Source organism: Anolis carolinensis, unplaced genomic scaffold, assembly GCF_035594765.1.
Source record: "Anolis carolinensis isolate JA03-04 unplaced genomic scaffold, rAnoCar3.1.pri scaffold_7, whole genome shotgun sequence".
NCBI classification, from domain to species: Eukaryota; Metazoa; Chordata; class Lepidosauria; order Squamata; family Dactyloidae; genus Anolis; species Anolis carolinensis.
This window is the reverse complement of record NW_026943818.1, coordinates 39032611-39045110: the sequence shown is the minus strand read 5'-3', so window position 1 is coordinate 39045110 and position 12500 is coordinate 39032611. Positions and strand designations below refer to the sequence as shown.

At 42.8% G+C, this 12500-nt stretch overlaps 2 protein-coding genes across 2 annotated transcripts in view; one reads left to right on the top strand and one right to left on the bottom strand.

Moving 5' to 3' along the window:
* LOC134293181 (uncharacterized) overlaps positions 1 to 11641 on the top strand; it is a 71130-nt gene extending 59489 nt beyond the window's left edge. Inside the window, exon 3 of the mRNA XM_062959976.1 lies at positions 8913 to 11641. The gene's annotated coding sequence lies outside the window, so the exon portion shown is untranslated. The remainder of the gene's footprint in view (positions 1 to 8912) is intronic.
* Positions 5622 to 12500, bottom strand: lsm4 (LSM4 homolog, U6 small nuclear RNA and mRNA degradation associated; the record flags this gene model as incomplete). Its single annotated transcript, XM_062959987.1, is given in 3 exon segments — positions 5622 to 6127; positions 8953 to 9136; positions 12468 to 12500. Coding segments are annotated over 3 exon segments (309 nt in total), but the record flags the coding sequence as incomplete, so codon positions are not given.

The following is a 12500-nucleotide window of genomic DNA, read 5'->3' as shown; positions in this document are numbered from 1 at the left end:
TAGCTCCAGCTCCTGCTGTCCTAGCAGTTTAAAAACATGCTAATGTGAGTAGATCAATAGGTACTGCAAGTGGCTGAATCGGAGACCGAAAGGTCGGCGGTTTGAATCCGGGGAAGGGGGGTGAGCTCCCGCCCTTAGCTTCAGCTTCTGCTGTCCTAGCAGTTTAAAAACATGCTAATGTGAGTAGATCAATAGGTACTGCAAGTGGCTGAATCGGAGACCGAAAGGTCGGCGGTTTGAATCCAGGAGACAGGATGAGCTCCCGCTGTTAGCCCCAGCTTCTGCCATCCTAGCAGTTCGAAAACATGCAAATGTGAGTAGATCAATAGGTACTGCAAGCGGCTGAATTGGAGATTGAAAGATTGGCGGTTCGAATCTGGGGAGTGGGGTGAGCTCCCACCATTAGCCCCAGCTTCTGCCAACCTAGCAGTTCGAATCCATGTGAAAATGGTGGAATTGGACCACACTTGGCACACAGAGCCCCCATGACCCGCAGTGGCCTGGACATTTTGGAGTTGCAGGTACTGGGATGTATAGTTCACCTGCAATCCATGAGCACTCTGAACTCCACTCAAGATGGAATTGGACCAAACTTGGCACACAGAGGCCCCGTGACCAGCATAAAATACTGGAGGTCTTTGGGGGAAATTCACCTTGATTTGGGGGAGTTGTAGTTCACCTACATCCAAAGTGAACTGTGAACCGAAACACCGATGGATCTGGACCTAATAATAATAATAATAATAATAGTAATCTTAATATTCCAACACCAATGGATGCAATGGTGCTAGCTGATATAAACAATGGGTGCTTCAAGTGGTGGCCGTCTCAATGGGTGTCACAAGGCTGGGGCTGATTTGAGGTTTGTACAATTAATAATAATAATGTCTTAATATTCCAACACCAATGGATGCAATCTATATATATAAAAGAGTGATGGCATCATGGCGACCCACAAAACAACAAAACTACAGGCCTCCCAACCTCGAAATTTGACAACACAACCCATCATCCACGCCTCTAGGTTGATACAACAAAAAGAAAAGAAAAATAAAGTCCTAATTAGAGAGAGAGGAATAATTGCTTTTATCCAATTGCTGCCAGTTAGAAGGCTAAGCTCCTCCAACTTGGTCTCCTAGCAACCCAATAAAAATAATAATAAACACTAAAAATTAATACAATAAAATACTATAATAACAGAAAATAACTAAAAATAATACAAGAAAATAATAAAATATAATAAATAAAAATATAACTTATAATAAAATTAATTAAAAAATACAAATAACGTCAAATAAAAATTACACAACAATTTTTAACCAATACCACCACCACTTTGCCACAGCAACGCGTGGCCGGGCACAGCTAGTGGTGATATAAACAATGGGTGCTTCAAGTGATGGCCGTCTCAATGGGTGTCACAAGGATGGGTCTGATTTAGGGTTTGTACAATTAATAATAATAATGTCTTAATATACGAACACCAATAGATGCAATGGTGCTAGCTGATATAAACAATGGGTGCTTCAGGTGATGGCCGTCTCAATGGGTGTCACAAGGCTGGGTCCGATTTGGAGTTTGTAAAATTAATAATAATAATAATGTCTTAATATTCCAACACCAATGGATGCAATTGTGCTAGCTGATATAAACAATGGGTGCTTCAGGTGATGGCCGTCTCAATGGGTGTCACAAGGCTGGGTCTGATTTGGAGTTTGTAAAATTAATAATAATAATAATGTCTTAATATTCCAACACCAATGGATGCAATTGTGCTAGCTGATATAAACAATGGGTGCTTCAGGTGATGGCCGTCTCAATGGGTGTCACAAGGCTGGGTCTGATTTGGAGTTTGTAAAATTAATAATAATAATAATGTCTTAATATTCCAACACCAATGGATGCAATTGTGCTAGCTGATATAAACAATGGGTGCTTCAAGTGATGGCCGTCTCAATGGGTGTCTCAAGGATGGGTCTGATTTAGGGTTTGTACAATTAATAATAATAATGTCTTAATATTCCAACACCAATGGATGCAATGGTGATATAAACAATGGGTGCTTCAAGTGATGGCCGTCTCAATGGGTGTCACAAGGCTGGGACTGATTTGGGGTTTGTACAATTAATAATAATAATGTCTTAATATTCCAACACCAATGGATGCAATGGTGCTAGTTGATATGGTTCCCGTCCCCTTGATCAGGTCATGTGTTATTTATTGCTGTAATTGTATTATTTTACTTTGCTTAATAATGTGTTATTATGTTGCTATATAATGTTTGTGTTGTTTTTATGATTGGAAACCATCCTGAGTCCCATCCAGGAGATAGGGCGGTATATAAATAAAGTTTTATTATTATTATATTATAAACAATGGGTGCTTCAAGTGATGGCCGTCTCAATGGGTGTCCACAAGGATGGGTCTGATTTAGGGTTTGTACAATTAATAATAATGTCTTAATATTCCAACACCAATGGATGCAATGGTGATATAAACAATGGGTGCTTCAAGTGATGGCCGTCTCAATGGGTATCACAAGGCTGGGGCTGATTTGAGATTTGTACAATTAATAATAATAATAATAATAATATCTTAATATTCCAACACCAATGGATGCAATGGTGATATAAACAATGGGGTTTGTACAATTAATAATATTAATATCTTAATATTCCAACACCAATGGATGCAATGGTGCTAGCTGATATAAACAATGGGTGCTTCAAGTGATGGCCGTCTCAATGGGTGTCTCAAGGATGGGTCTGATTTGGGGTTTGTACAATTAATAATAATAATAATGTCTTAATAGTCCAACACCAATGGGTGCAATGGTGCTGGCTGATATAAACAATGGGTGCTTCAAGTGATGGCCGTCTCAATGGGTGTCTCAAGGATGGGTCTGATTTAGGGTTTATACAATTAATAATAATGTCTTAATATTCCAACAACAATGGATGCAATGATGCTAGTTGATATAAACAATGGGTGCTTCAGGTGATGGCTGTCTCAATGGGTGTCACAAGGCGGGTTCTGATTTGGGGTTTGTACAATTAGTAGTTAAAGGACTCAGGAAGGCTTTGATAGGCTTGGTTTGGATGACCTTTGGGGCCCAAAGCAGAGCGTGGCTTGCTCAACACCCCGGTGGGCCTCGAGGATGGTGAGGCTTGGGTTTGCCGGAAGGCAGGTGTCTTCCAAACCTCCCGACCAAAGCCAGAGGCGCCCGCCTCGCCGTCCGGGATGACTCACTCCCTCCTCCTTGCCCAGAATAGCTGCGTAACATACTTGGAGGCCTGTGCTCAGCAGTTAAAAATACCCTCCTCTCCTCCTCCTCCTCCTCCTCTTTGCATTTGTTCCTTCTCTCTTTTCCTGATGGAAGGAAGATGCTGCCCATGCTCAAGTTGGAGGCAAACTCACACATCCTCCTCTCGGGGTCCCATTGCACATCCCATCACATTCAGCCACACAACCTCTGAGGATGCCTGCCATAGATGGAAAAGGAAGGAAGGAAGGAAAGAAAGAGAAGGAAGGAAATAAGGAAGGAATGGAGTGAGGGAGGGAAGGAAGGAAGGAAGGGGGAAATAAGGAAGGAGGGTGGAAGGAAATAAGAGAAGAAGGAAGGACAGAAGGAAATAAGGAGGGAGAAAAGGAAGGAAAGAGGAAAGGAAGGAAGGAAAGGAAATAAGGAAGCAGGGAGGGAAGGAAATGAGAAAAGGAAGGAAGGACAGAAGGAAATAAGGAGGGAGAAAAGGAAGGAAAGAGGGAAGGGAAGGGGGAAATAAGAAAGGAAGGAAGGAAAGGAAATAAGGAAGGAGGGTGGAAGGAAATAAGAAAAGGAAGGACAGAAGGAAATAAGGAGGGAGAAAAGGAAGGAAAGAGGGAAGGAAGGAAGGAAAGGAAATAAGGAAGCAGGGAGGGAAGGAAATGAGAAAAGAAGGAAGGACAGAAGGAAATAAGGAGGGAGAAAAGGAAGGAAAGAGGGAAGAGAAGGGGGAAATAAGAAAGGAAGGAAGGAAAGGAAATAAGGAAGGAGGGAGGGAAGGAAGGAAATAAGAAGGTAGGGAAAGAATGAGTGAGGGAAGGAAATAAGGAAGGGAGGGAGGGAGGGAAGGAAGGGGGAAATAAGGAAGGAAGGAGGGTAGGAAGGAAGGAAATAAGGAAGGAATGAGGGACGAGAGGGAAGGAGGAAATAAAGGAGAAGGAATGAAATAAGAAAAGGAAGGAAGGACAGAAGGAAATAAGGGAGGAAGGAAAAAGGGAAGGAAAGGGGGAAATAAGAAAGGAAGGAAGGAAAGGAAATAAGGAAGGAGGGAGGGAAGGAAATGAGAAAAGAAGGAAGGACAGAAGGAAATAAGGAGGGAGAAAAGGAAGGGAAGAGGGAAGGAAGGAAGGAAGGAAAGGAAATAAGGAAGCAGGGAGGGAAGGAAATGAGAAAAGAAGGAAGGACAGAAGGAAATAAGGAGGGAGAAAAGGAAGGAAAGAGGGAAGGAAGGAAGGAAGGAAAGGAAATAAGGAAGGAGGGAGGGAAGGAAATGAGAAAAGAAGGAAGGACAGAAGGAAATAAGGAGGGAGAAAAGGAAGGAAAGAGGGAAGGGAAGGGGGAAATAAGAAAGGAAGGAAGGAAAGGAAATAAGGAAGGAGGGAGGGAAGGAAGGAAATAAGAAGGTAGGGAAAGAATGAGTGAGGGAAGGAAATAAGGAAGGAAGGAAAGGAAATAAGGAGGGAGGGAAAGAATGAGTGAGGGAAGGAAATAAGGAAGGGAGGGAGGGAGGGAGGGAAGGAAGGGGGAAATAAGGAAGGAAGGAGGGTAGGAAGGAGAGAAGAAAGGAAGGGGAAAATAAGGAAGGAAGGAGGGTAGGAAGGAAGGAAATAAGGAAGGAATGAGGGACGAGAGGGAAGGAGGAAATAAAGGAGAAGGAATGAAATAAGAAAAGGAAGGAAGGACAGAAGGAAATAAGGGAGGAAGGAAAAAGGGAAGGAAAGGGGGAAATAAGAAAGGAAGGAAAGGGAATAAGGAAGGAGGGAGGGAGGGAGGGAAGGAAATAAGAAGGTAGGGAAAGGAGGATTGAGGGAAGGAAATAAGGAATGAATAGAGTGAGGGAGGGAGGGAAGGAAGAAAGGAAGGGGGAAATAAGGAATGAGGGAAGGAAGGAAAGAGAAAAATAAGGAAGGAGGGAGGGAGGGAAAGTAAGAGTGAAGGAAGGAAATAAGGAAGGAATGGAGAGAAGAAAGGTGCAAGGGAGGGAAATAAGGAACAAGGGAAGTGGGGAGGGATGGAAAAAGAAGGATGGAAGAAGGGAAGGAAATGAAGGAAGGAATGGAGGCAAGAAAATAAGGAAGGAAGAGAGGGAAGGAGGGAAGGAAAGGGGGAAATAAGGAAGGAAGAAGAGAGGGAAGGAATGAAATAAGATAGGGAAAGGAGTGTGGGAAGGAAATAAGGAAGGAGGGAAGGGAGGAAATAAGGAAAGAAAGAGGGAAGGAAGAAAGATAGGAAGGAAAGAGAGAAATTGGAACAATTTGCATTGAGAATCCCACTTTGGAAGGGTTTCCGTTGCATTTCGAATCCCGCTTTGGACCGTTGTCCGTTGCCTTGAGGTCTTGCTTCCGAAAACACAACAACATTGCGATGTCAACCTCTTTTATTTCAGAGTGACAGGGGAAAGGGGTCCCTATTCGGGGACCAGCGAGGAAGCCAGATCCTCCTTATCCAGGGGCTCCGAAACCTCCCCGGCACGGGCCTCCTTTCCCCACCAGTGGACGCTGCTGCTTGTCGGTGGTCGGAACCCGGATTGTTGGCCCCGAAGGCAACGCAACACTCAGTTCTCACAAAACAATCCCATCCGATAACCGGTTGCGTCAGGTGGGGCCGAAGCCGAGTTGGAACTCCTTGAAACTCAGGAGACGGGGGGAAAGGAAAGGAAACCAAAGAGCTCGACCTAAAGTCCGTCTTGTGGAACCAAGGCGTAAAATGGACCGGCCTTGGCCAAGGAGGTGGCTTTCGGACCCGGGACCCTTCCCCGGCAACGGTGGGCCCCTCAGGGCTTGGCGGCCTGCCTTCCGGGCTTCTTCTCTTGCTGCCCTCGGCCGCTTCCGGGGACCCCGCCTCGGCCACGGCCCCCAAACACACCTGAAGGGAGAAAACAATAATAATAATCTATATCTATATATATAAAAGGGTAATGACGTTTCGGCCTAGGACAAAACAACAAAACTCCACATCCCAGAAACACTAAACTTGGCAGCACAACCCCTCATCCATGCCTCTACGTTCATACAACAAAAAGAAAAGAAAAATAAAGTCCTAATTAGAGGGAGAGGAAGAACTGTTTTCATCCAATTGCTGCTAGTTAAAAGGCTAAGTTAAAACGCTCACTTGGTCTCCTAGCAACCCACTCAGCCCAGGGGACAGGCAGAGTTAGGCCTCACTTAGGCCTCTTCCACACTGCCTATAAAATACAGATTATCAGATTTTAACTGGATTATATGGCAGTGTAGACTCAAGGCCCTTCCACACAGCTATATAACCCATTTAGAATCTTATATTATCTGCTTTGGATTATCTTCACACTGCCATATAATCCACTTCAGTGTTCATTTTATACAACTGTGTAGAAGGGGCCTCATATAATCCAGTTCTAAGCAGATAATATAAGATTATAAATATACAGTAGACTCTCACTTTTCCAACATAAACAGGCTGGCAGAACATTGGATAAGTGAATATGTTGGATAATAAGAAGGGATTCAGGAAAAGCCGATTAAACATCAAATTAGGTAATGATTATACAAATTAAGCACCAAACATCATGTTAGACAACAAATTTTACAGAAAAAGTAGTTCAATACGCAGTAATGCTATGTTGTAATTACTGTACAGTAGAGTCTCACTTATCCAAGGTTCTGGATTATCCAAGCTTTTTTTGTAGTCAATGTTTTCAATACATCGTGATGTTTTGGTGCTAAATTCGTAAATACAGTAATTACTACATAGCATCACTGTGTATTGAACTACTTTTTCTGTCAAATTTGTTGTATAACATGATGTTTTGGTGCTTAATTTGTAAAATCATAACCTAATTGGATGTTTAATAAGCTTTTCCTTAATCTCTCCTTATTATCCAACATATTCGCTTATCCAACATTCTGCCGGCCCGTTTATGTTGGATAAGTGAGACTCTACTGTATATAAAAATCCATGTTTTTCCCATGGAGTAAACAACAAACCCAGTGAACCAAATCACATCAAATTTGGCCACAAAAGACATACCGTATATACGCGAGTATAAGCCGACCCGAATATAAGCCGAGGTGCCTAATTTTACCACAAGAAAACTGGGAAAACATTGACTCAAGTATAAGCCGAGGGGTAAATTTCAGAAATAATAATAGATACCAATAAAATTACATTAATCGAGGCATCGGTAGGTTAAATGTTTCTGAATATTGACATAAAACTCTAATTTAAGGTAAGATTGTCCAACTCTGATCAAGTCATTATTTTCATCTTCTTCCATGTAAATGCCTTTATGTATCCTTTTAATAATAATAAGAGTAAAATGATAAATGTAATAATAATATCAGAGTGAAATAAAAAACGTATTACTAATAATAAAAATAGAGTAAAATAAATGTAATAGTAACAACAATAATAGAGAAAAATAATAAATGTAGTAATACAAATAAAAATAGAGAAATATAATAAATGTACCATATTTACTCAAGTATAAGCCAGCCAGGACCCTCACTCGAGTATAAGCCGAGAGGGGCTTTTTTCAGTCCTAAAAAAGGGCTGAAAAACTAGGCTTATACTCGAGTATATACAGTAGTCATCCAATCTGTGTCTTTCAATAAAAAAACCTAGAAAAATGACATTGACAAAATTACGATCTGCCAACTGCAAAAGGACTGGGATCTGGGCGCATCATCCGAAAATACATCACACAGTCCTAGACACTTGGGAAGTGTTCGACTTGTGATTCTGTGATACGAAATCCAGCATATCTATCTTGTTTGCTATGTCATAATAAAATAATAATAATAATAATAATAATAATAATAATACATCACACAGTCCTAGACGCTTGGGAAGTGTTCGACTTGTGGTTTTGTGATATGAAATCCAGCATATCTATCTTGTTTGCTGTGTCATAATATAATAATAATAATAATAATAATAATAATAATAATAATAATAATACATCACACAGTCCTAGACGCTTGGGAAGTGTTCGACTTGTGGTTTTGTGATATGAAATCCAGCATATCTATCTTGTTTGCTGTGTCATAATAAAATAATAATAATAATAATACGTCATACAGTCCTAGATACTTGGGAAGTGTTCGACTTGTGATTCTGTGATACGAAATCCAGCATATCTATCTTGTTTGCTGTGTCATACAATAATAATAATAATAGTTATATAGAGAGATGATGATGATGATGATGATAATCATCCATTTTTCCCATGGAGTAAACAACAAAACCACTGAACCAAATCACACCAAATTGGACCACAAAAGACACAGTCATCCAATCCATGTTTTTCAATGAAAAAACTAGAAAAATAAAGTCCAAATTACAGAGGACGAGGAAGAGCCATTCTCTCCCTGGCTGCCAGTCAGAAGGGTAGGCTCTGCCCACTTTAGGCCCCACCTCCTTCATGTCATAGCAACCCTCTCAGCCACAATGGCGCCTGGGGCACAGGCAGGGTTCACTCTGAACAACTCTCTGAAAACAGGGGAATTCCAGACATGAAACAATCAGGGCCAGCTAACACCTCCCAACAAAAGATTCCCCCAGGGAGGAAGCAGCCAGGCTTTGAAGCTGCAAGGCCATTACATGCTAATCATTCTGGCTAATATATGTATATATGTGTGTGTGTTTTAAGTGTAACTCCAGAACTTCTATCCAGGGCGGTTCTTGTCTGTGCCGAAACCCGCGCCAGTCCTTACCGCGCCCGGTGCCGCCCAGCCCGCGGCCCTTCTGCTGCTTCTGCTGCTGCATCCCGCCGCGGCCCCGGCCCTTGGAGACCACCTCCTCCTTCACCATGTCAATGATCTCGTCCGGGATGCGCAGGTACTTGATGGTGCTGCCCCGGATGTAGCACTCCGGCATCCGCCAGAACTTGTCTCCGTCCTGCGGCGGAAGAGGACCATGGCAAGGGTGGGCGGGGATGGCGGCAGAAAGCGGATAATATAAGATTATAAATATAATAATTACTGTGGTATAATAAATACAGAACAACATCATCTCTAAAATCAGGACAGTCAATAAAGAGCAACACTCTGAAAACAGGGAAATTGGGAATTCCAGACAGGAAACAACCAGGGCCAGCTAACACCTCCCAACAAAGGATTCCCCCAGGCAGGAAGCAGCCAAGCTTTGAAGCTGCAAGGCCATTACATGCTAATCAAGGTGGCTAATTGCAGCATTCATACCTGCCACACTGAGACTATTTTATGGCTATTCAACCTGGCCAATCAAGGATTCCGCAAGGGAGAAAGCGGCCAGGCTTGCAAGCAGCAAGGCTATTCAGTGCTATTCTACCTGGCCAACCAAGATTTACCCTAGGTGTAAAATCCCCAGGCTTTGAAGCCACGAGGCTACTCCATCCCATTCAACCTGGCCTAGCAAGGATATATATATATATATGGATGGATAAAAAAAAATCGGCCTAGGACAAAACAACAAAACTACACATCCCAGAAACACTACACTTGGCAGCACAACCCCTCATCCATGCCTCTACGTTCATACAACAAAAAGAAAAGAAAAATAAAGTCCTAATTAGAGGGAGAGGAATAATTATTTTTTATCCAATTGCTGCCAGTTAGAAGGCTAAACTCTGCCCACTTGGTCTCCGTACTCAGCCCAGGGAACAGTCAGAGTTAGGCCTCACTTTGGCCTCTTCCACACTGCCTATAAGATACAGAATACAGTAGAGTCTCACTTATCCAAGCCTCGCTTATCCAAGTTTCTGGATTATCCAAGCCATTTTTGTAGTCAATGTTTTCAATATATTGTGATATTTTGGTGCTAAATTTGTAAATACAGTAATTACAGATAACATTACCACGTATTGAACTGCTTTTTTCTGTCAAATTCGTTGTAAAACATGATGTTTTGGTGCTTAATTTGTAAAGTCATAACCTAATTTGATGTTTAATAGGCTTTTCCTTAATCCCTCCAAGATATTCGCTTATCCAAGCTTCCGCCGGCCCGTTTAGCTTGGATAAGTGAGACTCTACTGTATATAAAAATGTAATGTGCATAATTGAGGCCAGGTTAACAACAAAACCACTGGGCCAAATTACACGAAATTTGGCCACAATACCAATCACTTTTCAAGGAGTGACCATAAAAAAAAGAATGATAGAAAGAAAGAAAGAAGGAAAACAAAATTCCCTCACGGGAATTGTGTTTTCCTTCTTTCTTTCTTTCTATCATTCTTTTTGTAGAAAAGCAGCCAGGCTTTGAAGCTGCAAGACTATTCAGTGCAATTCAAGCTGCCCAAACAAGGATTCTCCTACAAAGGAAGGAGCCAGGCTTCTTTGATTGAGCGTGCGACTCCAGCTGGCCAAACAAGGATTCCCCGAGGTATAACACAGCCAGGCTTTGAGGCTGCAAGGCTATTCACTGCTATCCCACCTGGCCAACAAAGCATTCCCATAAGCCACAGCAACGCGTGGCCGGGCACAGCTAGCATAGTAATAATTCGAGAGAGTGCAAAACAAGAGCCATCTCTTCCTTCGGCCAACCGGAGAAATAAAATGTGGATTTAAAACCATGCGTTTTAATCTGCATTCGACACTCGGCACAACTTGGAAGCGCCCTGCTCCCTTCTCCCCACCCCGCCCAGCAACCAAACTGGAAAACAAGAGGCTTTCCAGTCCTCTCTGAAAAAGGTGAACCCGGACAAAGGCGGCACTCCCACCTAGCGGACAGCGGGCGAAACGGCAAGGGAAGCAACCAGTATTTTAAAAATCAAAAATCAGGACAGTAAATAAAGAACAACACTCTGAAAATAGGGGAATTCCAGACAGGGCCAGCTAACACCTCCCAACAAAGGATTCCTCCAGGCAGGAAGCAGCCAGCCTTTGAAGCTGCAAGGCTATTCAATGCTAATCAAGCTGGCCAACGGCAACATTCACACTTGCCTCCAACAGACTCATAGAATCATAGAATAATATAATACTAACAACAACAATAATAGGCTACTCAATGCTATTCAAGTGAATAAGGGACACCACTCAGAAACAGGGGGACTACAGACAACAAACAACCAAGTGCCAGTGAACATGTCCCAAACAGAGATTGCCTCCAGGCACAACAGCCAGGCTACTTCGATGCAAATACACTCACTAATTGACTTTGCTATTCAAATAAATAAGAAACAGGGGGACTCCAGACAACAAACAACGAAGCATCAGTGAACACTTCCCAAACAGAGATTGCCTCCAGGCACAACAGCCAAGATACCTCGATGCAAATACACACACTGATTGACTTTGCAGTTGCAAGGCTATTCAAGTAAACAAGGGACATGACTGAGGAAACAGGGATTCAAGACAACAAACAATCAAGTGCCAGTGAACACCTCCCAAACAGAGGGTGCCTCCAGGCACAACAGGCAGCCCACCTCTATGGAAATACACTCAGTGATTGACTTTGATATTCAAGTAAATAGGGGACACCACTCAGAAACAGGGGGACTCCAGACAACAAACAACCAAGCGCCAGTGAACACTTCCCAAATAGAGGGTGCCTCCAGGCACAACAGCCAGGCTACCTCAATGCAAATACACTCACTGATTGACTTTGCAGTTGCAAGGCTACTCAATGCTATTCAAGTAAACAAGGGACACCACTCAGAAACAGGGAGATCCCAGACTACAAACAACTAAGTGCCAGTGGACACCTCTCAAACAGAGGGTGCCTCCAGGCACAACAGCCAGGCTACTTCGATGCAAATACACTCACTAATTGACTTTGCTTTTCAAGTAAATAAGAAACAGGGGGACTCCAGACAACAAACAACGAAGCGCCAGTGAACACCTCCCAAACAGAGGGTGCCTTCAGGCACAACAACCAAGATACCTTGATGCAAATACACTCACTGATTGACTATGCAGTTGCAAGGCTACTCAATGCTATTCAAGTAAACAAGTGACACCATTCAGAAACGGGAACTCCAGACAACAAACAACCAAGTGCCAGTGAACACCTCCCAAACAGAGGGTGCCTCCAGGCACAACAACCAAGATACCTTGATGCAAATACACTTACTGATTGACTTTGCAGTTGCAAGGCAACTCAATGCACTTCAAGTAAATAAGAGACACCACTCAGAAACGGGAACTCCAGACAACAAACAACCAAATGCTAGTGAACACTTCCCGAACAAAGAGTGCCTCCAGCCAGGATACCACAACCTTATGCTGCTGTCCCCTTTCTTTCCCCTCCTTACCCGGGAGGTACAAATGACTTCGCGGAGGTTGAT